Below are 25,697 nucleotides of genomic sequence, written 5' to 3'. Positions count from 1 at the left end.
ATATCGCACTATTGGGCGCGGTGTGACTGCAAATTGCCCTTGTTTTACTTGTTCCTTAAGTGGCAGGTACCCTTTTCATTCATTTGTTTAGTGTGAGATGCCACGACTAATTGGACGTTTGTTGTGTTACTTTTTACTCAGTTTAGCACTCTATTGTGCCCAGTGGTGGATACGCTTGGCGCATAATCAGCGTGCTTACATACCTATAGGTTTGGTTTCAAGATTTCAGTTATACTCGTGTGGACACAGAGTATTATATCGGCTTTGACTCTAACATACACATGGTGTGTTTACACTGCTTGGAATCTTTCATCGCTTCATCTAAGAGAGAACACGTGCTTTTGTGCGAGATTTATCATCTTTGAAATTGGGTAAGGAGCTTTTCCCTTGCTACATATTTTACAATAAGAGTATAGGGAATTATAGTTTTCTAATTATATCTACCATTCCTTTTAGATTACACACAGAATAGAGTGTGATTTACAAGTGATGTTCACAGTGTATAGCTGCTTCTCCAGATTTGGTCCGTTAAAGCCTTGACCTTTCAGTTGAATGCTGTCTCTTCAACTGTTAGGGAGAATTCTTTGTAAAGGCTAATTTCCCAAACCTAGTGAGTCCCCCAGCAGCTTTGCTGGATTTTTGGGGTTTAATGTTTTCTCCTGCTAAGAGTGAGACTCTTTTTTCCCACTCTTAGGCATGATTTGAGAATGTCCTTTGACTTTGTAGTGTGTTTTATGGGCTATAGGGTCTTTTACTCCATAGGGCTTCATGTTAGACCCACCACACACCATTTTACAATGGAGTGCTGAAGGGGTTACATAGTATCCCCTGTGTCTAAATACTCATGTAGCAGTGAAATGTTACCCTTTCCTAATGAAAAGGCTGGTGGCAGTTATTTTACTATAACCTACCATGATTTTTCCCGACCACGAACACTGGTAGCTAAAAATCACGGTAGCCATGTTTATTAAGATGGTGCCTTAAGCCCATTTTGTTTAAACAGGTCCCAGTCTTCTTTTTCCGCCGTTTCTTTTTCGAACGGTCCTTCTAGTGTTTGGGCCTCATTACGACCCTGGCGGTAAGGGGTTAACGCCAGCGTTAGCTGCGCCGACCCCTTACCGCCAATTACGAGGTCCCCTAGCGCCATGGTGCTTTTAACACCTGCTTTTAGCAGGTGTTAAAATCCATGGCGCTAAGGGACCATGGAGTTAATTACGCCACCGTAATTTACGGTGGCGTAATTAACGCCTTCCCCACTCCCATTTTGCCCTATGGGGCAAAAATGGGAATGGGGAAGGGTAAATGGGGATTGGGGACTTACCGCCCCGCCTAGGTCGGAATGGGGCGGTAAGTCCGCCAACCACCATGGCGTAAACGTAGTTTACGCCATGGTGGTAAAGTCACGGCCCAGGCGGTAACTTACCGCCTGGGTCGTAATGAGGCCCTTTGTCTTTGCACGCCAAACCAGGTTTGGTCCCTTTGTTTGTGTGCCTTTGGCGAGCTTCAGGAGTGAAGACTGCCTCTGGCGTCTGAGTGTCTGGGGTGGGCAGGAAGTGTGGGAGGTGCCCGAAACTCCCTGTGCTTACTTTCCTAGGAGACCCAAATGCACTCTGGCGTGATTGGCTGGCTGACTGTCCGGCAAGGTCAGCCACCCTGCTGGGTGAGTGACAGCTAGGCTGGAATGAAAGGGAGAGAACTGTTTAAAAGGCGAGTCTCTTGGACTGGAAAGCAGAGTCAACCACTGGAACGAAAGAACCGAAGAAGAGCTGGAAGAGGAAGATTGCTGCAACTCCTGGAGCGTTGGTTTGCCCGGTGAAGCCCTGCTACAGGTCCGAATTGCCAAGTTCATCTCGACAGAGAAGCCCCTTCAAGTACGACTTCTTCCTTTGAGTTGGTGGGACCAATCAACTCATAAGCCACCTGGATACCATTCTCAAGGCTGGTTAGGATTGACCAGGGAGAGGGACACCAGCTTGTGTGCTTGAATCTACAGCTACTGGAACTGAAGTGACTCTATCTTGTTTGCTTTCTTCGATGATCCTGTGCAGTGCCGGAGTCCCCCGAAGTCCTCCCTCTTGTCCCCACAACGGAGGCTCAGGAACAGTGAGATCTGCAGGAACTGCCAGGAACCAATGACTTCAGCTGAATTTGTTTCTTCATACTAAGGTACTGTGCCAACCCGATTGAGAGAAGGCCACTCTTGCAGTGAAAGTTTGTGAAACTTTCCCAACTTGCAGGCCTAATCAGCTTGTGACCCAACATATGATTCTTTTTCGCCTAAACTACTTTTAAGAACTTTTGCAAAGACTTTATTGTTTGATACCAGAACTGTTTTTTCCTATCCAGAACACTAGCCCATTGATTTAGGCCTAGGCCTATTGACTTGAATTGAAGTCTTCTCATGAACTGAAACTATTTGCATTGTCTAACAAGCATATGTGATCTATTCTACTTACCTTGTTCCTTTTGCTCACTTCTAATTAACTGAACTGCTATTTTGCTCCTACTTCAGGGGAGCTCAAACTGTCTCAAAATCTTAGAGTTTTGTATTGAAGTATATTAGTATATACTATTAAGTTGCCTCCTTCTAGTGAAATGTTTACTAAATGATTGTGTAATAAATTAAGAGGTATTTTGCCAGGAAACCTTGAGTATAAGTGTCTACTTGAATCACTGTGATTGGAAGACCTCTGTGTAACCTCTTGTACTGCTCGCATTCACTCTTGAGATAAGCCTGGCTGCTCTGCTACCTACCAGAAACTGTGTGGTACAGACTTATACCAAAGGTTGGTTTGACTTGCACTTGTAGTCCTAATTGTATGTGGTGGTCCCAGAGGGTACTGCATGCAATTCTGCCTAACACCCACAAGTGAAGGATATGAACCCAAAATGTAGATAAATGTAGCAAGAACCATCCGGTGTGCGTTGTCATTGGGTACCACCATGGGCACCTCCAAAGAGAGTTTCACTGGGAAAGGAATCAGAGTACTGTACTCTATCCCAGTCATCGAAAAGGGAGCTCTTCAAATTTGGCAAACTCTCCTTCTCGATTAAGACGTGAGCATGTCTTAGTTCAATGTCAGAAAGCTCCTATGGCTCAAGAACGAATAACTTTCCTTACTCTCTTTTTGTAGCTTAAAATAGAGTCCTGCAAAAAGCCATAGTCCAATGTATTATTTTTATTTACTTGGCTGCTTCTGCATCCTTCTACCTTGTAATCAACCAAGTCTGCACATGCTGAGGTTCTTCCCTGATGTTTCCTTTGATGGGGATGCGGGTGACAGGGGGTTCTCCATTGTAGATCTTTGTGTCACCAAGGAATATCCAAGCACGTCTGCCTTATACTTTGACTGCAGACAATGTGCCGTCCTCCACAATGAAAGGCTCATTGAAGCTCGGTTCATGCCACTTCTTCGCAAAGTTGTGAATTAGAATTTCATCTCTGGGTAAGAGTTTGGGAAGACACAGTCCTTTAACTCTGGTAGTTGAATCATCTTCTTCTGTGTTCTTTGCTGCCCTACACCCCTGTCGCTTTAACTGATCTGTAATGACAGAGATACTTGCAGTCATACATGTAAGATACTCACGTAGCTCCTTTCCTAGCAATTCTGCGGTTGACTGGGCATCACTTCTAGTTCTAGATCGAGGTGTGAGGAGTGTCCTCATCTGCCTCCCTGTCACTATCTCATGGGGGTCAGATGGTGGTCTGACCCTGGTTGATTTCTCAATGCATATAATGCAACCATCCTTTCTTCAGGGTGAGCTTCAATTTGGCTATTCTTCCCTTAAGCAAGCCATTGAGTCTCTCACAGTTTCCATTTGCTTGCGGGTCATAAACAGACAAGAACTTATGCTTTATGCTACGTAACAAGCCTATCTGCTCAAAAACGTCATTAACAAAATGAGGACCATTATCTGATCTTAATACTTCACATATTTCCCATCTAGGAAACACCATAATAAAACTCTAGCAGCACAGGTAGCGTCAGGGTGAGTACACGGTCCAGCTTCGATCCACCTCGAAAAGGGACAAACTACAACAATCATGTATCTGTATCCATTACAGACTTGCAGCATGTCGACATAGCCGATATGTAAATACTGAAAGGGGCCATTAGGCCTCGGAAAAACTCCTCTAACTGTGCGCAGTGTGTGTCCAGCAGTAAACTTTTGACATACGATGCAGTTTTCTATATAGGATGCAACATGTTCTAACAAATTTGGAACAAACCATTTCTCTGCAATAGTTGCGGCGAGGCTCTCTCTAGTGACGTGCGCAGGGTAGTGCAGCTTTTCCAAAGCTACCCTCAATAAGGCTACAGGCATCACCTGTTTACCCATGCTGTTCTGTCACCATATTGCTTTGGAAGGGGCTAAAGAACACCCCCTCCGCATCCACAGGTTTTTCTCATCATGAGGCGCTTCCCCATGGACCTCCATAAGCTGAGTTTTAAACAAATTACTATAACTCTTGGACGCACTCATCATTATCATAATGCATTCATTCACATCAGGTGTTTCAAAAGTAATTAAATCATCTGTACATGCAATACATTTGGCTTCCTCGTCTGCCTCTTTATTTCCACGTGAAATAAAATCTGCTCTCTTAGTGTGTGCGGTGCATTTAACCACTGCGATAGCTAATGGGAATTGCACGGCTACAATGAGTCTATCCAATAAAGCTGTGTGTTGCACTCAAGTGCCGTCCGCTCGGAGGTAGCCCCTCCTTTTCCAACATGCTAGCCCTGCGTGCACTGTCGACGTCACATAGGTGGAGTCATTGTACACTGTTATTTCCTGGTCTGCATGTTTCTCGAGTGCGACAATCAGTGCCACCAATTCTGCAGCCTGTGCCGGAAAGTGAAACGGTAGTCGTACACTTATCAGTACTTCAAATTCTCCATTGACCTTGTGTCTTACCTCAGAAGCCCCTATATATCTTTGCCTGCTATTCTGAATGATTTGTGAGGAACCGTCACTAAAGAGAATCTCCCCAGTGGCCAATGCATTCTCCTTTATCCTTAGGAGCTCATCATAGAATTCTTCAGAATTCGAACAATCATGGGCCTGCTCACCTTCTGCCAATGGTTCTGCTGCAAACATGGCAGGGTTCACGATCTTACATCTAACTACTTTGATCGCTGGATTCGATATGACCACCTCATAGGCTGAAGCCCTTTTAGACGTCAATGTACTTTTAGATTTTTCCAAAATGGCAAACAATGCATGTTCAACAAATAACGTCATAAAACATCCCATTACCATGCTGGCTTCTTTCTCAGTGGTGAAAGTGGCGGCCGCCAAAGATTGTTCACATGGAAAATGACCACTTATTACTTGATCTAAGATTCCACTGTAATAAGCCAGGGGCTTGTACCCCAACGTGGTTCTCTGCGTGAGCACAGCTGTCATCACTGTACCATTTGTATGCGAGAATAAAAATAATTCCTCTGCATTGTTGAGAATCAATAAAACTGGGGCTGTGCAGAATGCCTTTTTCAACTCATCAAACCTTTCTTCCATTTTCTTAGTCCAGATAATTCTGTCCCCATTTGCTTGTGCTTTCTTTAAAGCTTGCAACAAGGTCCTTATGTATGTACTGTAGTCAAAGACCCAAGCTTTTAAATAATTACACAGTCCCAAACATTTCTGCATGTGCTTTATCGTGTGTGGCTTTGCTGTTTTCAAAATAGCCTCACTCCTCTCTGGAGTAATCTTCTTTCCGTCATGTGAGATTAAATGCCCTATATACAGCACTTCCTCCTAACAGTACAGTAATTTCTCCTTGTCTACTTTATATCCTTTGTGTGCAAGAATAATCATTAGTTGAATTGAATCATGTCTGCACCCTTCCTCTGTGGAGCTACAGACCAGTATGTCATCTACATACTGTAATACAACACTTTCTAAGTTAATATTGCTCAAGTCCATCTGCAGGACTATATTGAAAATGGATGGAAATTCACATGAACCTTGAGCCAAGGAAATACTTTTCAGTTTAGTCTGTTTAAACATAAATGACGTTAGATCCTGTGAGTCCTTATGCAATGGGATTGAGAAAAACACATTTTTCAAGTCAATCACAGTGAAATAACATGCCTCAACAGGGACATCACATAAAATTGTGGCAGGATTAGGAACTAGAGAGAACTCAGCCTCTACAATCGAATTAATTGGTCTTAAATCTTGAATTAGATGCAACGGCCCTCCTTTCGATTTTTTAATCGGATAAACTGCGGTATTACATTGTGACTCTGACATCACTAAGATACCTTGTTCCATCATGGCAGATATCGTCTTAGAAATACCTTTGTCTTCCTCTCGAGACATAGGCTACTGTCGTACTCAAGGTAAAATTGCTCCTGGTTTCAATTTAATCTTTACTTCTCCAACCCCTTCAATAGACCTACGTCATATGGGCCTGTAGTCCATAATGAAATTGGCACTTTCGCCATGTCTTTATCAAAATACTCGTTTTCATACTACCATCATTTTCTGAGGGACCTTTCATCTGATGGCTTTTACCCAATAAGTAATATCCAGTTCTAGCTCAAATAATACTTCGTCATTTGCGGGGTGGTCACCGAACACATCCTCATCAGTGACATGTGGCCCTTGGGTGATTTTGCGCTATATAAAAACTAATATAGATAGATGGATAGATAGATAGATAGATAGATAGATAGATAGATAGATAGATAGATAGATAGATAGATAGATAGATAGACATTGGTTAATCTGTAACCTTCTCCCATAGAAATTACTGCGTCCCATCGTCTGCCGTCATAATCAACTCCATCGAGCATAGCTAGTTCTCCCCATGCTATAGCTTTGTCAATATCTAAAGGAAAGACTTATCCTTCCTCTTCATCCTTAGGTATTATTGGCCTGAATACAAATTTGTCTGGTATCCTCACAGTTTTACCCACTAATCCTGGCAACCATGTTAATAAAATGCGCACTCCATAGAGAAAAACTTCTGGTTCTAGTGGTATGGCTCACATGGCCATTCGTCCTGTAAATGCCTTGATAATTTCACATACGTTTAAATGATGCATTTTTGGAGTTGAACACATTATGTCCTCATTAGTAAACAAAATTGTTAGATTCAATTTAGTCATTTAATCTCGACCTAAAATATTGACAGGTGTCTGTCTTGAATATAACAATGGAGCAGACATGTCACACTCTCCTATAGAGATCGGCAGGTTTTCAGTAAAAGGAACTCTACTTGTAACTCCTGTGAAACCTTGAGTATTCATGGCATTTCCAGACATAGAATATTTCCCCTCTCGTACACATGAGCGTGTTGCACCCGTATCCACTAAAAATGAAAAAGATTTGCCCCCTATATTGACATCAACCCTGGGTTCCTCTTGAGGATTAGGCGTCAACGATAGTACTGAACACATCAAGTCTCCCACTGAGCAGTCCTATTGTGGATACAGTCTCATCCCTGTACCTGTGAAGAGTTTCCCTTCATTGACCGTGACACCCCCTATTCTAGAAGTCAACTGTCCTTTATATGTGCTCTGCTGTATCTGCAAGGGTGACTGCTGCGATGGCCCTTGTAGCGGATTTACTGCTGCCTGCTGTGTTTGAAAGCTGTGTTGCACTCTCAGCGCTTGTGGTGACTGTGCTGTCTGATCCTGAACAAACCCATCTCCATTCTGCTGCGAATATGCCTATGCCTCTTGGAAATTCTGAATGTAAACAAGAGGATCGGCCCTTCCTGCATCTTTTTTGTCATTATAGCTCCCATATTGGACATCTCTGGATACAATACTCTAAGCGCTTTCCAGACTGCCGCCCTACAGTTATTGAACGGTGCTCCATCATGAACAGTGTTTACTATAGTAACACTAGAATACTCTTCTCTTGACCGTACATCATTAGCTCTTTCCCGCAAGTACTGCGCACAAAGACGGATAGTGTGCCACATGCCACATGTGCACCAGCCGTGGTGCAAAGATACAATTGCGTGGCACGCGATTCATGGATTTCTCGAGTCCTCACTAGCCGTGGCACATGGAACATCAAGCAGTGCCAGTAACGACCCCACGCGCAGCAAAAAGCTAGCAAAATGCCTAACAAGGCGCAAGCCCCCGCGCCATCCCTGGTCCAGCATACAGCCCCCTGAGCCAAATCGCATGAAAACTCAGTGTGGACGGGGTACGCACTGAGTTCCCACACGTCCGGGGTACACGCTGAGTTCCCACGCAATTTGGCTGGGGTGCGTCCGGGTACATGCTGAGTTTCCATGCCATTTGGCTGGGGTGAGTCCGGGGTTCGTGCTGAGTTTCCATGTGATTTGGCTGGGGTGCGTCCAGAGTATGCACGGCAATTTGGCTGGGATGTGTCCGGGGTATGCACTGAGTTTCAACGCGTTTTGGCTGGGGTGCGTCCGAGCTGAGTTTCCAACCGATTTGGCTGGGGTGCGTCCGGGGGACTTGCTGAGTTCCCACATGATTTGGCTGGGTTGCGTCCTAGAGTCGAACTCGTCCTCCAGATTTACTCCAGATAGACCTGGTAATGGTTCTTGTTTTGGGAATAACTCTTCTAAATCTTCCCATGATACAACTAGATCAGGATCCATTACTTCCTTTTCCAGGCGATCAATGTCGCGTGTTCTCTGCCTTCTCTTTCATTCTACGTCATCATTAATTTCTCTACACTTCCTTGCTTCCTCTCTTGCTTTTTCCTCCTCTTTTCTTTTTAATCCTGTTCTCTGATTCACCCTTTGTATAACCTCGTCTCTCTGCATCTGTATCAGTTTCTCCCTTAATCTTTGTTCCTCTTGTTCCTCTCTTCTTCTATCTTTTCTCATTCTGTAATTGCCCTCTGTCTGTTATCATATTTCCTCTGCTCTTCTGCCTTTTCCCTTTCTCGCTGTTGCTCATCTTGGTACAGTTGTTCCTGTCTCTGTCTATCCTTTCATTTTACCCTTTCCTCTATCAGCTGCTCTTCTCTTTCTCCATCTCTTTTGTCTTGCTCATCACAATCTTCCCTTTGCCTTATGTCATTGATGCTCTTACCATCGAGTTTGAGCAAAATCTGACCTCCCATCCATTCATTATGTAAAATCAATACCTCTTCAGCCTTATCCTTTTCCCCCTTCCATCTCTTTATTTCTCTTCCTATATCTAGAGATGTACTTGGTCGATCGCTTTTCTCCTTATCGCGTCTCTCCTTGTCCCTCAGGACTTTAGAGATTACATCTCTTTCAATATTTTTCTCCGGGCCCTTGTCGCTGCTTTGCACAGTCGGCTCATATGCTGGGTTACTATACTGTGTTGCTGCCTTGAGCTCCCTTAATAGGTAAAGCTCGTCATCTTTCTTACTATCGCCGTCTGCTTCGGGCACGGCGGGTGGAGTGGAAGGCTCTTCACCCCCCTCTGTGCTTACAATAAGTATCCAATCTATAGCAGGCTGCTCTTCGCTCTCTACGTGATACATCTTTTAGAGCTCTAATCGCGCTAGTCGTTTGTCTTACTTTTTCCCTGTGTGCGCAGAATGCAAATATGTCATCATATGCTGCAAAACCGCTTTCGATAAATATCCCCCTTGTGGCCACGGCATAAACATTTTATCTGCCTTGCCCTTAACCCATTCCACACTATACTGTCTATGCTTGGGTGCGTGCTTCGGAAGCTGTTTACACAGGTGCCTAAGCAGAGTAATATTCTCCATATTGACTCTTCAAACTTGACGGTCAATACTCACCCGTTATACTTTGCAATTTTATTGAAACAGGTATTTTCAGAAAAATAATACAATATGAGCTTGCACCAATCATTGCAGGCTCCAAAACCTCTATATCACGTTTTCCTTATTTTAATCTGTTTTCACTAAACACCATCAATTAAATTCCAATAAATAAATAATCAACTTTTTCAACTCTCATCTTTCCTTTCCACGGTTACCAATTCCTCTATATTTTTGTCACCATTACACAATCACGTAAAACAAACAGACAAACTGACATACTCGACCGGTCACATATATCAGTCTATATTTCAGGACTCATCCTCTTTATACCCCTAAAAAAATACTCTGGTTGAGTGTGATCTGCCCTCTTTAAACTGTTCTTTAAAACAAGTTTGTTTTCTACGTCACCCGTAATAGGGCTCTAGCGAACAGATCCTGTTGACATTCTTTAAAACTCAGGAAACTGGGTGTAACCCACTTTGACGATCCTCGTCTTACAGGGTTCGCTGCTTGACGCTCGTCGTCTCAAGTCAACCTTCTTAAATTACTTGACGCTCCTATCGTCTCGAGTTAATTTTTTCCCTTTAAACTCGATGTTCATCGTCTCGGGTTGACCATCCCTTCCAACCCATCGTTACTCATTTGTCTCTTTTTACTGTCTTCCCTTACTGCCCATTCACACTTTGTGCCTACTCACTCCGTTTGTAGCCACCATTTGTGTGATTTCATTTTCAGCTCTCGACTCTCGTGATCGTCCGCCTCTTTTATTCACCTCTTCAACCTTTTGTCCGATCAGCTTCCCATAGATGCTGGGAGGGGTTTCTGCCTGAAAACAGGTCACCCATCTACCCTAGCTTGCAAGAATTTGCATTTATTCTAATCCGCTATCTATAGGGAGCCTCATGTCCTTTCAGCGAAATGGCAGAGGGCGTCCGTTATTGCTGGGAACCTCAAAGCCTACTTATCTCGATAGATTTTTAACCATCCTCTCTCTGCTACCACGTGAACTGGAGAACTTCCAGCCCTCTAAGGCGAGGTAGCAATACTCTGAGATGAATGGGGATTCAGAGATTACTCAAAACATCAATAATCAAAATGACTCAGAAAGCAGGCAAAAAGATAACTGTTTTAATGTCAAGTATCTAAAACAGGGAATACACCGAACGTCATCGGACGTATCATGGCAAGGTCTCAACGAACTTCACAAAAAATCACTCTTTTATACTAATATCTCGTCATAGGTGACGTACAACCTGCGTATTACTAACGTCATCCTTTGTGGCAAACTAACTACAAAACCTGAGACTCTCCCAGGGGCCATCCACCCAAGAACAAGTCAATGGGATGTGTTCGTGCTGGTAGAGAGTTTCCCAGACCCTTCTCTGTTTAACTACAAAACCTACTGGCAAGTGTGATTTGGTCTAAGGGAATATCTTCATATATGTTCCATACTAGTCTAATGGGCGTGAGAGAGGTGATGGGTTTCTTAACATCAGGCGGGGCAACTAAGCCGTTCCCTCGAAACAGGTCACTATGAACGTCAATAAATACACAACGTCCCATTGGTTACTTAACTATAGGGCGCCTAATCATGCAGCCCTCTATCATTGGCTTATTTCTAACCTCTGTCAGCTCTCCTCCACCCACGTTAGCAGAACGCAGGCCAGACTGCCAGGTGTTTGGCGAGCTGGTCATAACCATAGCTTCTCACCAATTAGAACATCATCATCACCTCAGTGCTCTGCTGTGAATTAGGCCTTTTGAACTTGTCCTTGAAAATGTTCTCTGTTCCTGCAGAATACAGGGGAGTAGAGATACACTCATCTCTCGTGCGTAGGTGTGACCATCATGCTCGTCGAACTCCTTCTCGCCATGTGACTGAAGACCATGAAATTGAGCTAAGGCGTATTAAAAAGACTATTTTCCAATGAGCCTACGATGTCTTCTTTGTTCTCATCCACGCCTTCATAACAGGTGGTTCATTCCTTCACAGATTGCAATTAATTCCTGTTCCTTCCAGCCAGATACGACCATGGCTTATTGGCTCATTCAACCTCGCCTTTCTGAAATTCGCCTGTAATTCACTTAGTTTCTTACTGTGACACAATTGGAAAAGAAAGCTTTTTCTTCTTTTGGTCTGGCTCTGCTATAATGCGTGGTGGAAGACTCCATTTCTTACTCGTACTTCATACATATATATATATATATATATATATATATATATATATATATATATATATATATATATATATATATATATATATATATTGGCGCTTGCTGCAATCTATTTACTATAAAGCTAGCCTCATGAAAACATTGTCTGCTTCTGTTACTTTGCATCTGTACACGTGTGAACTGGCTTTAACAATTTCATAATTTCTGTAGCATAAGCCTCTTCATCTTCAGCCCAAGATGTTGCTTATCTTTGATATTTCTTGATGCCTTATAGAATATCCGCATTCTCTCGTCTCTGCATCTCTTCTATGTACGTCAGCTCGACTCTCGCATGACGTCAACAATCTGCTCTCTCGTGCATTCATCCTTTCCATTCTGGGTTTTCATTCAAATAGCCATCATACTGTCTTGGATGCAGGTATGCTTTTCTCAACGGGAACTTGCCTCCATGATTCGCTTGAGTATAGGCACTTCCACTGGTACTGCTTGATTTTCAAACTCTGGTTCCCAACATATAGGCATTATGGGCGAGGTGGTTGAGATGGGGGTACTTAGCTCCTTCTCTACACTTCCTACATATCCGACCTGGTAGGATGGGGTAAAGGTGTTACAGGAAAGGGGATGCCCCTTTCTCACCATCTGGTGTCCCACTCCCACTCCCCAAAGACCCATCACCCAGGTGATCCTCCTGCATTGGTCCATCCGCAGGAACTGGATCCAAAAGCAATGGCTTTGTCCTCGCTACCTGGATGACAGATCCTCAGGGACTAGTGGGTGAGGCCCCTTCTGGTTTCTCACACCTCCCACCTAACCTCTACCTTTTCTACCCTCTGCCCGCCCAACCCCTACCTTTTCTACCCCTGCCCGCCCAACCCCTACCTTTTTTAAACCTGCCTGCCCAACCCCCACCTACCAAAACCCCTACCTTTTCTACAGAACCCCCTACCTTTTCTACCCCCGCCCACCCAACCCCTACCCTTTTATACCCCCACCCATCAAACCCCTGCCTTTTATACAAAAACCCCTACCTTTTCGAACACCGCCCATCCCCCTACCTTTTCTACCCCCACCTGCCCACCCAACCTCTACCTTTTCTACCCTCTGCCCGCCCAACCCCTACCTTTTCTACCCCTTCCCACCCAACCCCTACCTTTTTTAAACATGCCTGCCCAACCCCCACCTACCCAAACCCCTACCTTTTCTACAAAACCCCCTACCTTTTCTACCCCCTCCTGCCCACCCAACCCCTACCTTTTCTACCCCCTCCTGCCCACTCAGTGCTTACCTTTTCTACCCCTGCCACCGACCCAACCCCATTCTTTTCTACACCTGCCCACTCAACCCCTACTTTTTCTATGCTTGCACGCCCAACCCCTACCTTTTCTACACTAGCCCACACAACCCCTACCTCCACTTGCTCAACCACTACCTTTTCTACCCCTCTCGCCCAACCCCTACCTTTTCTACCCTGACCTGCATGCCCAACCCTGACATTTTCTATGCCTGTCCACCCAACTGCTATAATTTTCTACCCCTGCCTGCCCAACCCCTACCTTTTCTACCCCCACCCAACCTCTAACTTTTCTACACCTGCCCACACAACCCCTACCTTTTCTACCTTTGCCCACCCAACTCCTACACTTTCTATCTCCGCCCAGCAAACCCTTATCTTTTATGCAGGGGTAGGGGCTGGGCAGGGGCCCAACCCCTACCATTTCTACCCCTGCATACCCACCTGATCCCTACCTTTTCTACTGCCGCCTGCCCACTCGATCTCTACCTTTTTTACCCCTGTGCCCCCACCCAACCCCTACCATTTCTTAAAACAAGGCTGAAAACCGTGTATGGGGTTGCTGTTGGTACTTTTGTTCAGAGGAGAATCCCCTAGTATTTCTTTGCTGGACTGCCCCTGGGCAGGACAAAGACTGATATTCAGGGAAATTTCTTCTCTGTGAAAGCGACAGTGAGCTAAAGACTTGGTAGAGTCTCTCACAGGGGTTATTCACCCAAGAACAGGTCATTGGGCTGTGTTGATGCGGGTAGAGAGATTCCCAGACCCCTCTTTGTTTTGCATAAATTAACTTTGGGTTTCACCTTAAGTTACCAGGGCGATCCAGACGTGGACCCCTTGCTCACTGTGCTTAGAGAGGCACAGCTTCACCTCACTGATGATGCCCAACAAGTCTGAAACACGTGTATGGGGTTGCTGTTGGTACTCTTGTTCAGAGGAGAATTGCCTAGTATTTCGGTGCTGGACTGCCCCTGGGCAGGACAAAGACTGATATGCAGGGACATTTCTTCTCTGTGAAAGGGACAGTGAGCTGAAGACTTGGTAGAGTCTCCCCCAGGGGTTATTCACTCAAGAACAGGTCATTGGGCTGTGTTCGTGCTGGTGGAGAGATTCCCAGACACCCCTTTGTTTTGCATAAATTAACTTTGGGTTTCACCCTAAGTCACCAGGGTGATTCAGACGTGGACCCCTTGCTCACTGTTCCTAGAGAGGCACAGCTTCACCTCACTGATGATGCCCAACAAGGCTGAAACATGGTATGGGGTTGCTGTTGGGACTGTTGTTCAGAGGAGAATTGCCTAGTATTTCGGTGCTGGACTGCCCCTGGGCAGGACAAAGACTGATATGCAGGGAAATGTCTTCTCTGTGAAAGGGACAGTGATATAAAGACTTGGTAGAGTCTCCCCCAGGGGTTATTCACCCAAGAACAGGTCATTGGGCTGTGTTCGTGCTGGTAGAGAGATTCCCAGACCCCCCTTTGTTTTGCATAAATTAACCTTGGGCTTCACCCTAAGTTACCAAGGCGATCCAGACGTGGACCCCTTGCTCACTGTTCTTAGAGAGGCACAGCTTCACCGCACTGATGATGCCCAACAAGGCTGAAACACGTGTGTGGGGTTGCTGTTGGTACTCTTGTTCAGAGGAGAATTGCCTAGTATTTCGGTGCTGGACTGCCCCTGGGCAGGACAAAGACTGATATACAAGGATATTTCTTCTCTGTTAAAGGGACAGTGAGCTAAAGACGTGGTAGAGTCTCTCCCAGGTGTTATTCACCCAAGAACAGGTCATTGGGCTGTGTTCATGCTGGTAGAGAGATTCCCAAACCCCACTTTGTTTTGCCTACCATTTCTAACACTGCGCGCCCACCCAACCCTGACCTTTTCTATACCTGCCCACCCAACCCCTACCTGTTCGACCCCCACCTGCCCACACAACTACTACTTTTTCTACCCACACTTGCCCCCCAACCACTACCTTTTATACCCCAGCCCACTCATCCAACCCCTATATTTTCTACGTACGTACGTTCACCCAACCCCTACCTTTTCTACCCCTGCCCACCCACGGCCTACCTTTTCTTCCTTCGCCCACCCATCCCCTACATGCTCTACAATCCACCTACCCACCCATCCCCTATCTGATCTACCCCAACCCGCCCACCCATCCCCTACCTGCTCTACCCCACCCTTCCCCTACCTGCTCTACTCCTACCCGCCCACCCTACCTGCTCTACCCCCACCCACCCATGCCCTGCCTCCACCCATCCCCTGTGAGAAACCTGAGGGCATCCTCACTTCCTTTCCCCCAACATCCTCTTCTCAGGTGGCATGGGAAAAGCAATCACTTTTAGATCCTGACCTTGGGGGTGGATAGGTGAGGGAGAATCACCCTGGTGGAGGAGATTTGCAGAATCGGGAGAGGGTGTCCCCAGGTGAGACGCAGTATTCCCCATTTCCATTTTTGCTCCACACTTTCCACTTCTCCCCCCTTCCTTGTACTTTTCTCCTCCCCCTCTCCCATGCACTTGTGCCTTCTCAATGTCACTGGGCCTAGCAAGATTGTTGTTTTGTTCTCCCCTGTTCGCTTCCCTTGCCTTGTTGCGCTCTGAAACACTTGTGTATGAGCACGATAGAAATAAAATGTCAATTCAATTCAATTCAACTGTCCCACATTCATATTCCTTTAGGACTGAGACGAGGAAGAAGCAACTGGGAGGTATGCACACTTCCATTAATTTGCACCACTTTGCTAGAGAGACAGGGAAGGGGACTATGCAGTACCTCTATAATGACCAAGCATGTCCCACTAATAAAGTTAACTATGGTCAGGCAATGGACTTGCACCTGCAGCCAATTGAGATGCTACAGGTGCATAAAAAGGCAGACAGACACAAGAAGAGAGAAAACCTGCCTGGGAAGCAGGATGCAGCAACCCGACGTGACCAGGCTGAAGAGGGGCAGGCAAAAAGGACGCCGTGCTTTGGAGAGGGTTGAGTGAGACGCTGAGGCCCGCATGGGCCATGAGAGGGTGGAAACCCCTGAAGGTCCCCTGTGCCGTGTGTTCACTACCAAAGCTGTGGGACACAGAAGACTGTAGTGTGCAGCCAACCTCAGCAGCAAGGTTCGAGAGAAGCGAGCACTGCTCGCCAGAGATCCCTACCAGCACAAGGGGAATGAGAGCAAGCCGGAGAAGAGAACTAGGATGCCCAGAGGAGCTGCCTTACACCGGGGAGTGAAAGACAGGAAAAACTCTTATTGGGGCACTCCAGGGGCTGTAATTGGGCAGATGGAACTTCCGAATGAACGAAGACTTATACTGAATGGTTTTGGGGACAAAATAGAAGAATTATGAATACCGAACAAGCTACAAAGTAGTTTAAGAATTATTGAATACCGAACTAAGGAAAAGATATGCAAAGTATATGAAAATACTGCATGAGTGAAACGAACGTAATGTGCATTGATGAGCACTTTGAAAAGTAGTAATAAGCATTGATGGACAATGAGAAAGTATGAACAAAGTGAAAGCCAGTAATGAGCACTTATGAAATAAGTGGAAAGCAAGTGATGGCCTGCTTTATGTACTCTATTGGAGTGGTGTGAGTGTTTTTTCAATTGTTTTTGGTGAGCACTTTTGTGCTAATCTGGTGGGTTTGTCTAGTGTTTTTGAGGCTTCTGACCCTGTTTTTCTGTGCTGGCCTGCATCCAGAGGATGTAGTCCTTTGTTCGTATCTGGCCTTTTCCCAGTCCCGCCCTCCCCCTCTCACCTCCCAAACCGCCCAACCCCCCTGATTGGTACCTCCACCTGGTCATAACTGACCTTGCCAGGGCAGCCCTCTGCCTGGCAGCCCCTGTGGCTAAGAGCCCCAAGGCAAAGGGCAGCTCCCACAGAGGTGGCTCTAGATTGTGTCTGCAGGTGCCAGCAGGGGAAGCCAGTGGCCAGCTGTCAACCAGCAGCAACTCCCAAAGTAAGTGTGGCATGGGTGGGGAGTAGAGCAATCACTCTACTCCAGAAAGCCCTGCCACTCTACATTACCTTACATCGTAACATAGAGTTGTGAACATTAGCCTGTGTCGCACCTACATAGAATTGTGGTTGTTAGCAAGTATCACACCTAGATAGAACTGTGAAGGTTTGCCGACATCGCATCCAGATAGGATTGTGAATGTTAAGTAAATGCCACACTTGGATAGAATTGGGAATGTTAGCAAGCAACACTCTTAGAAGATAGAAATGTGAACCTAAGCAAATGCCACACTCAGATAGAACTGTGGAAACTAGCCTGTGACGCATCTAGACAGGATTTTGAATGTTGGCAGATCCTGCACTTAGATAGAATTGTGAATGTTAAGCAAACATGGACTCTCAAATCTAGGTACAGCCTCCCCTTTGTCTATTGTAAGGTGAAACATAATGTATTGGGATACCTAGGCCTCTCTACCGCTCTGCAGGACTCTCAAATCTAGGTGTGACCTCCGTCTCTGGCTGTTATATGTTGAGGCCCACCTATTGTGGAACCTAGACCTTTCTCCCACTGTATAAGACTCTCATATCTAGGTATAGCCTCCATCTTTATCTACTATGTGGTGAAACGTTGTGTATTGTGAATATTAGGCCTCTTCACAGACACTCGAGTCTAGGTATGGCCTACATATTTGTCTATTGTATGGTGAAACGTGGTGTATTGTGGGACTTGGGCCTCGCTCCCACTGTACAGAATTCTCAAAATCTGTGAAAGTGCTGTGAATGTACTAGTCTTCATCACAGTCAGAAAATTGCTAGAAATGATTAGCATTACATTGAATCACACTTAGAAAATTGTTAGGAACTATTAGCATTTCACTGAACCAAACCTAGAAAGTGCCCACTGTAATAGTACTTTGAATCTACTAGTCTGCATCGCCTGCCTATGCCGTTCTCCTAGAACCGGTCTTACTACGATTGACTCGAACCTAGAGGGTGCATGCTATGATACTGTGTTTTATTTACAAGCTTGGGAAGTGTTCTTGCAAGATTGATTCACATCTAGTAAGATACTTTATCTCACATCTTGAAAGTACCCCCCCTGATAGCACTATGACTCGGGTGCATGCGCTGCACAATTAGAATTGCTCTCACCCGCTCGACGCACAACTAGAAAATTCCACCTGAGATAGTTTTGTAAATTACTTACCTATGTTTTAGATCATAACTCAAACCACATTCTCACCTCCCATATCACTACGCTTACTCTCTTCTCTACACCATTACACAATTAGAGTGCAGTTATAACACTCCATCAATTTCAGCCTAGCTGCTCACATACGAACATTAACACACAAACTCCTAATTATTCTATAAAACGCAGTTATACCCCATGACAAACTGGCCTAGCTGAACACATAAGCGTCCTACAGGCCCAACACAACCAGAACCCAGTCCTGGTGTCCACCCGCCAGATTGCACACATTCAGCTGACATCAATACCACCACACCTAAATGCTAGGATGCAGCTACAATCAGACAATTACATCAGCTGCACACTTAACTGGTGCACCCAAGCACCCTACGACACCTTATTCTCTCAACTGACCTGGACTACGGTCCCCAAGGGCGTTCAACCTACCAGAGCTTTGAGGTCATACCAATGATATATAGAGCGCTATATAAAATCCAAATAACATAACATAACATAAAATAACATACGGACTATGTGAAAGCAAGGTGGTGACAAGGAATAATCACCATGAAGTGAGTTGTGTGAAAGTCACGCTGTGGCACAGTCAGGAGACTAAAACCAAAAAAGGGATGGGTGGAAGGTTTTGAATGAATCTGAACCACTGGCACTGCTCTAGGCAACCTTCCACACCACTGTTTTTAGACCATATGCGCCATTTGAAAAGGGGTCCAGCCATATGCAAATCAGTTGGGTGCTACCACCGATGGGAACAGCCCTGCCCGAGCTGCCAGGCCAGGTCCCCTCTGCATGGAAAAACACAAGCAACCCCAGCATGTTTCGGCCTTGTTGGGCCTCCTAAGTGAGGTGCAGCTTGGTTCCCTATGGCGCAGCAAGCAGGGACCCACGTCTGGGCATACCCTCTCTCACATAGGGAGACCAACTAAAACCATAAAAGTGATGGGTGGAAGGTTTTGAATTAATCTGAACACTGGCACTGTTCAGGAGACTGCCAAGGAGAAGAAGAATTGAATGTGGACTAATGATGCAGGTTCAGAGAGGAAAACCTTTGTGGGCAAGAAGGCCTGAAGGACTGTATGAGATATAAGTTGTGGCAAAAAGAATCTAAAATAAGTGTGAGTCCAGAGATACCCAACATATTGAAAGCAAGGTATGACAAAGTCAAGAGACTGTGAAGTAGAATTGAATGCTGAACAATGATACAGGTTCATGAAAGAGAAACCATAAGGGGGTAACCAAATGCCCAGGATTATCGGTGGCGTGACCTGTAATGAGTGGACTGTGTGGTCTGACAACTGCACCTAGGCCAAGTAAACCCTACTTGGAAAGAACAAAGGGAAAGCCAAGATACAGAAACTGTATTGAATAATAAGTGCTACCGTGACTGAAGAAAGGATCAATCTTTGTGAACTATTGAAAACCCTGAAAGGTTATCAAGCTGATTTTAAATCATTATTGAAAGTTGAGAGACTTTAAATAGCTGATTTTGTAATCTAGAAGAGCTGCTTTCTTGGGGAAGGGAACCCTGAGACTTTAAATTGTGTTGACCTTGGGGAAGGGCACCACAAGGTCTTTTGGAACTTTGTTGAACTTGGGGAAGGTAATCCCTGAGGCCTTTTGAACTGTTTGAACTTGGGGAAGGAGAATCTGAAAAGCAAGCTAGGAGCTGAAAGACGCGCAGAACTTTGTGAGAACACTATTTCTTTTGTTGCTCATATCCCTGCAGATTGTGTATCTTTAGTTGTGAGGGCAAGTGCAGGTTTTGGACACACAGACGTTTGAGTTAAACTTAATGACACAGACTATTCTTAGTTTCTTTAGGTAGGGAAATCGCACCTTAGCATAGGGCAAGTTAGGCCCTACTCCATCCTGACATATAAGAAAAATAAAGTAATTTTATAGAAAAGTATATCTGTTGTCTGCCTTAGTTCATGATGCCTTAACAAACTACCCACCCACCCCCTACTTTTTCTACCCCCACCCACTTTTTCTACACCCACCCACCCTGTGTCTTTTCTACCCCCCTATCTTTTCTACCCCACCTACCCACCACCACTTAGACTCCAAAACTCGTCCACCCCCCTTGTGGGTGGGTGGGGGTCTCCTTCGAGGGGTCTGTCGTCATCAATAACTCTATCTCATAGATTGAAGCCCGAGATTGAGTGACAATGTGGCCATTGCAAAGTGGCATTTATCCGACCGGGGCAGAAGTTTTAGAGGTATCCTGCCAGCCTTGGAAGGCACAGTGGGACCTATTTGTGTCTTTGATATTGACGCAGAAGCTGCCAGTGCCCCTGATTTGGCAAAATGTCTGGCATCTGCAGCCAAAATTGCTCCCACTGCTCAGTGGACAAGGATTTTGATGGACATTTTACCTGTTCCCTTTAGTATGAAGACAAAGTAAAGGTCCCCTTGGTATGACACCTTTTCCTTTTCTTGGAGGAGGATGAGGAGGAATGGTGTGCATCACTCCTTGAATTGGATTGCTTTTTGTGCCTCTTCCTCGACTCCTTGTCTGAGGATCTGTCTTCCTCTGAAATTCTCTCAGCCGTTTCAGACCTTCTACTCTGACAATTGACGTTTCAAAGGCATACTTCCTAGGGACTTGGAAGTGGATACATTTAAGGCCAATTTAGCTTTCCTCTCTGTTAGGGCCTCCAGTTATGAGATCCAAATGAACCAAAATCTCTGACATCATGCCATGACCCAAGACACCACAAACAAATGCTGTGTGGGTCCAATTCTGACATTTTGAAGTTAGTCTGCACAACACACAGACTCCAAAGTCCTAGAAGTAGACATTTTGGAACTAATGTTTAAAATGTTGTTCTGTGAGTAAACATTAGACACGCTCCATAAAGTATGCTGAGTACACGGAAAAATGGAATTGAGGTCACAGATCATGGATCCAACATAATGTCCAGTAGTGAAGAGCAGCAACATTTAGGGACCTTTAATGCAGGAGTCTCACTGCGCCCCCTGCTATGATAATGATCTGATGCTGCCGGATGTATATACACGACGCAAAATCAGTAGGGCACAATCTATTACATGAGATATCATAGTAATAACAGGGCATACAAATCTGTTTTAATAACTTTGCCCTTGAAAATTCAGATTATGTAAAGAAACCAAGGTTACCAAACCCAAAATCAAAAGTGCTTCGTACAAGTGTTCTTTATAGGCTGGGGCAGTGACCGTCACATATCAGGTAATCATGCATAAACCAGACTCTTGCCCATTCCTTCCATAATTTAAAAGCATTGATTTACCTTGAAACATTACAATCACCTTATTAGGAAATCTGCTTTGCCTTTAGAGATCATGGGTTTCCTCTTATTTGGTCTAATGCCCCTATTTTTTCTTTCACAGTGATTGTGATGCTGGAACCGTGTGAAGGAGCCAACACCTATGTCAATGGCAAGAAAGTCATGGAGCCCACCATCTTACGTTCCGGTGTGTAAAGCCTGATGGGGTAGGGTGGGGGAGGTTGGGTGCAGTAGTTATATATGGAAAGACAGATCAGGGATCAATAGGCCACTGATCCACCAACACCTGCATTAAATTGGGTATTCTAGAAACACTAGTCTTGTATACAGTTCAAATATCTCTTGTGAAATCGCATGATGTCAAGTGGTTCTCACCATCATGTATATGTATATGTTGAAGAAGGCGTAAATTGTACAAGACTGTGCTTGGGTGTACATTACACAATAAGGGTGATGTCTCTTTAGCTTAGCAGAGCACTTCTTGGACAATACGTAGTCCACTGTGTGTTGGGAACGTGTGTTTATGTAGGAACCTTCTGTTCTTCGCTTGGGGGGGGGCTTACCCTGAAGAAGCCTTAAGTGGTTGGACTGATGCCAGCACTTATAAATTACTTCTAACATATTACATTAGTGTACAGCCCATAACCTTTTGGTTTTGCAACACTGCAACCCACTTTTTCACTCACCCACATGGTGCACTTGTCTGTCATTTCCCAGTCAACCACTGCATATTTCTGTTCTGGCTTGTAAACCATTGTTTTGGAAAGATATGCAATGATTGTCACCAGCAGAGCACACAATTTTGCATACCAGTTCCTTGCATGGTTAATCCCAGCCTGTCATCTGGCATTGGTACTCGATTGCTGAACCTGGGCTGCTGGCTGAGTGTTCTATGGGGAGGATATGATTTAACTGTTTGGTTGTATAACTATCCTTACAAACAAGAATGTGAAGGGGTAGAGGTTACATTAATTATTCTAGTGCAGATTTGTCTCTGCTCAGTGAAGTGAAGTCTCCACAAACACATTTTGTGTTCATGGTGGGGTTGTTTTATATTTAACTGGCATACTACCTTCCCTCCCTTGTTCCTCACAACCCCTCTTGCAGGAAATCGCATAATCATGGGAAAGAGCCATGTGTTCAGGTTCAATCACCCAGAACAGGCACGGCAAGAGCGTGAACGAACACCTTATGCTGAGACACCTGTGGAACCTGTGGACTGGGCCTTTGCGCAGCGAGAGTTGCTGGAGAAACAGGGTATTGACATGAAGCAGGAGATGGAACAGCGGTAAGAGAGAAGCTGGGAACAAAGAAGGAGAATGAGATTAAATGAGCATAGAGATAGTAATGAGCACTGAATGACCAAAATGTTGACAAAGGCTCAGGTCGGTTAAAGTGAACGAAAAGAGAGGAGAAAAGGCAACTTTCTGGAGAGATCAAAGTAGCATTAAGCGCTTGTAATGTACGGCTGTGACTGTTTGGCCAGCATTTTTTATCCAGACCAACCAACTCAGTATAGTATTCTCAAAATTCTAAGCATTGCCTAGAAAGGTTTTTCAAGACTAGGTTGGTATATACCCAATGATCACCCTATTCAGACAAATAATAGAAATAATATTGATGCAATCAAACCAACAAAGGTGGTTGCTCTGTGTGTAAGGGAAAGGTTGCATTGGAGGACATTGGTAATAATTCTACTGTTGGTATAATAGCTAGATGGTTTGAACATCAAACTAAAGTAATGCAGCACTCCTGGATAATTGTTGATGCAGTGTAGATGGTTTTAATATAGACAGACTAGAGTTTGACGAAACAGCAACAATGTGTCAAAATGTGTCAAATATGTGTTATTCAGTAGTAGTAGGCTAATATTTTGGAGGTTTCTAAAGAAGGCACAGTTAAGATGGAACTTGACTGTAGGATTTCAAAGTAGGGAGTTGCCTTATTTGGGTTCCTTACAATTCCCCACAGGCTCCAGGAGCTGGAGGATCAGTACCGGAAGGAGAGGGAGGAGGCAAACTATCTTCTAGAGCAGCAGAGACTGGTGAGTATCTTTCTGACTGGATTGACACACAGCATGCTGGCAGAGTAAGGCGTTGGGGCTTCAGAATCCAGAGATTATAGGGTCTTTGAGGAGGTGTCATAATCCCTGCGAGGCCAGATTATAAAAACAACTCAGCAAAGATTATAACAAGTGAACAGAATCCTAAAGTGCAAGGTCTCCAGATTGAGATGGAGCCTACCCCTAGACATGATCTAACTGGCCATCATCATGTACTGTATTTGTTTAAATAGGAAGCATATTGATGAATGTGCGTTTAGATGGTACTCTTTTCCACCATGCACTGGGAAATTGCCATATCAGGTATTGAATTAATCCATTCTACTCCATACTCCTTGTTGAAACAAAATCACAATCCCTTTCTGTGTGAAATATACAGACGTTTTTAAACTCTTTGCATGCTCTGCCACTCCAAAACTTTCCATCTGTTATCCCTTATTCAATTCCAGGACTACGAGAGCAAACTGGAGGCACTACAACGTCAGATGGACTCCAAGTATTACCTGGAGTTGGCTGAGGAAGAAGAGGAACCAGAAGACGAAGGTATGGATATTATAAACACACAATTGTTTTCCGGAGGGAAGGAATATTGGTGTTCAGATAAGTCTGGGAGTAGATCCCAACTTCGTCCTTTCCAACCTCTACTGCACAATCTAGATGTAAGTCTACTCCTACAAAATAGCATAGTGCATAATATGCATAGATAAATGGTATACACAGGGTTTATAAACACTGTTTCTAAGCGCTGCACAGTGAAACATGACCTCAAGTCTTTTGCATTAACAGTATAAGGAGATCGGGAGGAGTAAAGATATCCAGAGCAAATATTTTCTCAAACATGTTCCAAAATGTACCTGTTAAGTCAGAATTTCATTTTAAGGGTTCCATTTCTTAACTGTGCTAGTCTCTGAAATGTTCTGCAGGCTTTCTTGGTTTCTTGACTTTTTGCTATCAGATGGACATCTATTGTAGTTCCCTTATAGTTGCAACTCCTTTTTGGTGTGCTGCTCCCAATAGCTCATCTGAGAGGTAGGACAATTTTCTAAAATGTACCGGTTATGTTAAAATTGCATTTTTCCATTTTCATTTGCTAACTCTGATTCTTATACATTTTACAGGCCTTGGTTTCTTAGCAGTTTTTTTCTATCAGAGGGACTTCTATTGATGACCTTGCTACAGCCACGCCTCCTTTTTGGTGTAACGCTCTTTGTAGACCATATGGCCACCATTTTGTTCGACAGTGAGTTTTTCCACTCAGAAGGTTTGTTGAGGAGTAGCTTGGTGGCATCTACATGTTTTGCTTTTGGTCACGCCATCCTTTAGATTTGTTACATATTGGTAACCAAATACCTACATGTGGTGGTCATTGGGATACAAATGCATTTTTTTGAAAATCATATTTTATTAGTATTTGCGTTATTCCATTGCATAATATATTCAAACAGAAGTTTCCATGGAATCAATTATAACACATCCCCATTTCCCTCCCCCCACCCACCCCCAGTTTGAGTTCTCCTGTACAGTTCACCTAGCGAGTTCTTGGAGAGCGTAGCAATGTTATTACGTTATATCACTTTGCACGCTAAAGTTTTGGGCCTGGCTTTAAGCAGCTCCCAGTTGGACCAGTGGACAGCAGCCTGGCACATCTGGGGGGGAGGCCCCCCGTGTGAGTATTTTCCACTAGGCAGGGCGTCCGTATTTCTCAAAAAAGGGAGCCATATTTCTTTGATGTTTGACTTAGACTCGTCGATCAGATGCGTGAGGAACTCCATGTCATAAATGGGCCGTACTTTTGTGACCCATACCTTTTCCCCCAGCATACCAGGGCTTTTCCATTTCTGTGCCAGGCAGCATCTAGCCACTACCAGCATGACCTGTAACATGTGGTTCCGGGCTCCCTCGTGTCCATCTCCTATATCAATTCCAAAGAGTAATAGCCAGGGGCAAGGGGACCTTTCGACTCCGTCAACACCTTTGATCCAGGAAAGCACCTCTCCCCAATACACTTGGACCACC

The 25,697-nt window shown here is 44.7% G+C and overlaps 1 protein-coding gene across 7 annotated transcripts in view; it reads left to right on the top strand.

Moving 5' to 3' along the window:
* KIF1A (kinesin family member 1A) overlaps positions 1–25,697 on the top strand; it is a 4,129,412-nt gene that overhangs the window by 1,311,180 nt on the left and 2,792,535 nt on the right. For all 7 annotated transcript variants that reach the window (XM_069618139.1, XM_069618143.1, XM_069618141.1 and 4 more), the window contains exons 19-22: positions 21,723–21,806; positions 22,727–22,907; positions 23,591–23,663; positions 24,131–24,224. In XM_069618139.1, coding sequence (XP_069474240.1) covers positions 21,723–21,806; positions 22,727–22,907; positions 23,591–23,663; positions 24,131–24,224 — 432 coding nt within the window. The remainder of the gene's footprint in view (positions 1–21,722; positions 21,807–22,726; positions 22,908–23,590; positions 23,664–24,130; positions 24,225–25,697) is intronic.

Source organism: Ambystoma mexicanum, chromosome 10, assembly GCF_040938575.1.
Source record: "Ambystoma mexicanum isolate Mex_15411 chromosome 10, UKY_AmexF1_1, whole genome shotgun sequence".
NCBI classification, from domain to species: domain Eukaryota; kingdom Metazoa; phylum Chordata; class Amphibia; order Caudata; family Ambystomatidae; genus Ambystoma; species Ambystoma mexicanum.
This window is presented reverse-complemented; position numbering and strand designations above follow the sequence as displayed.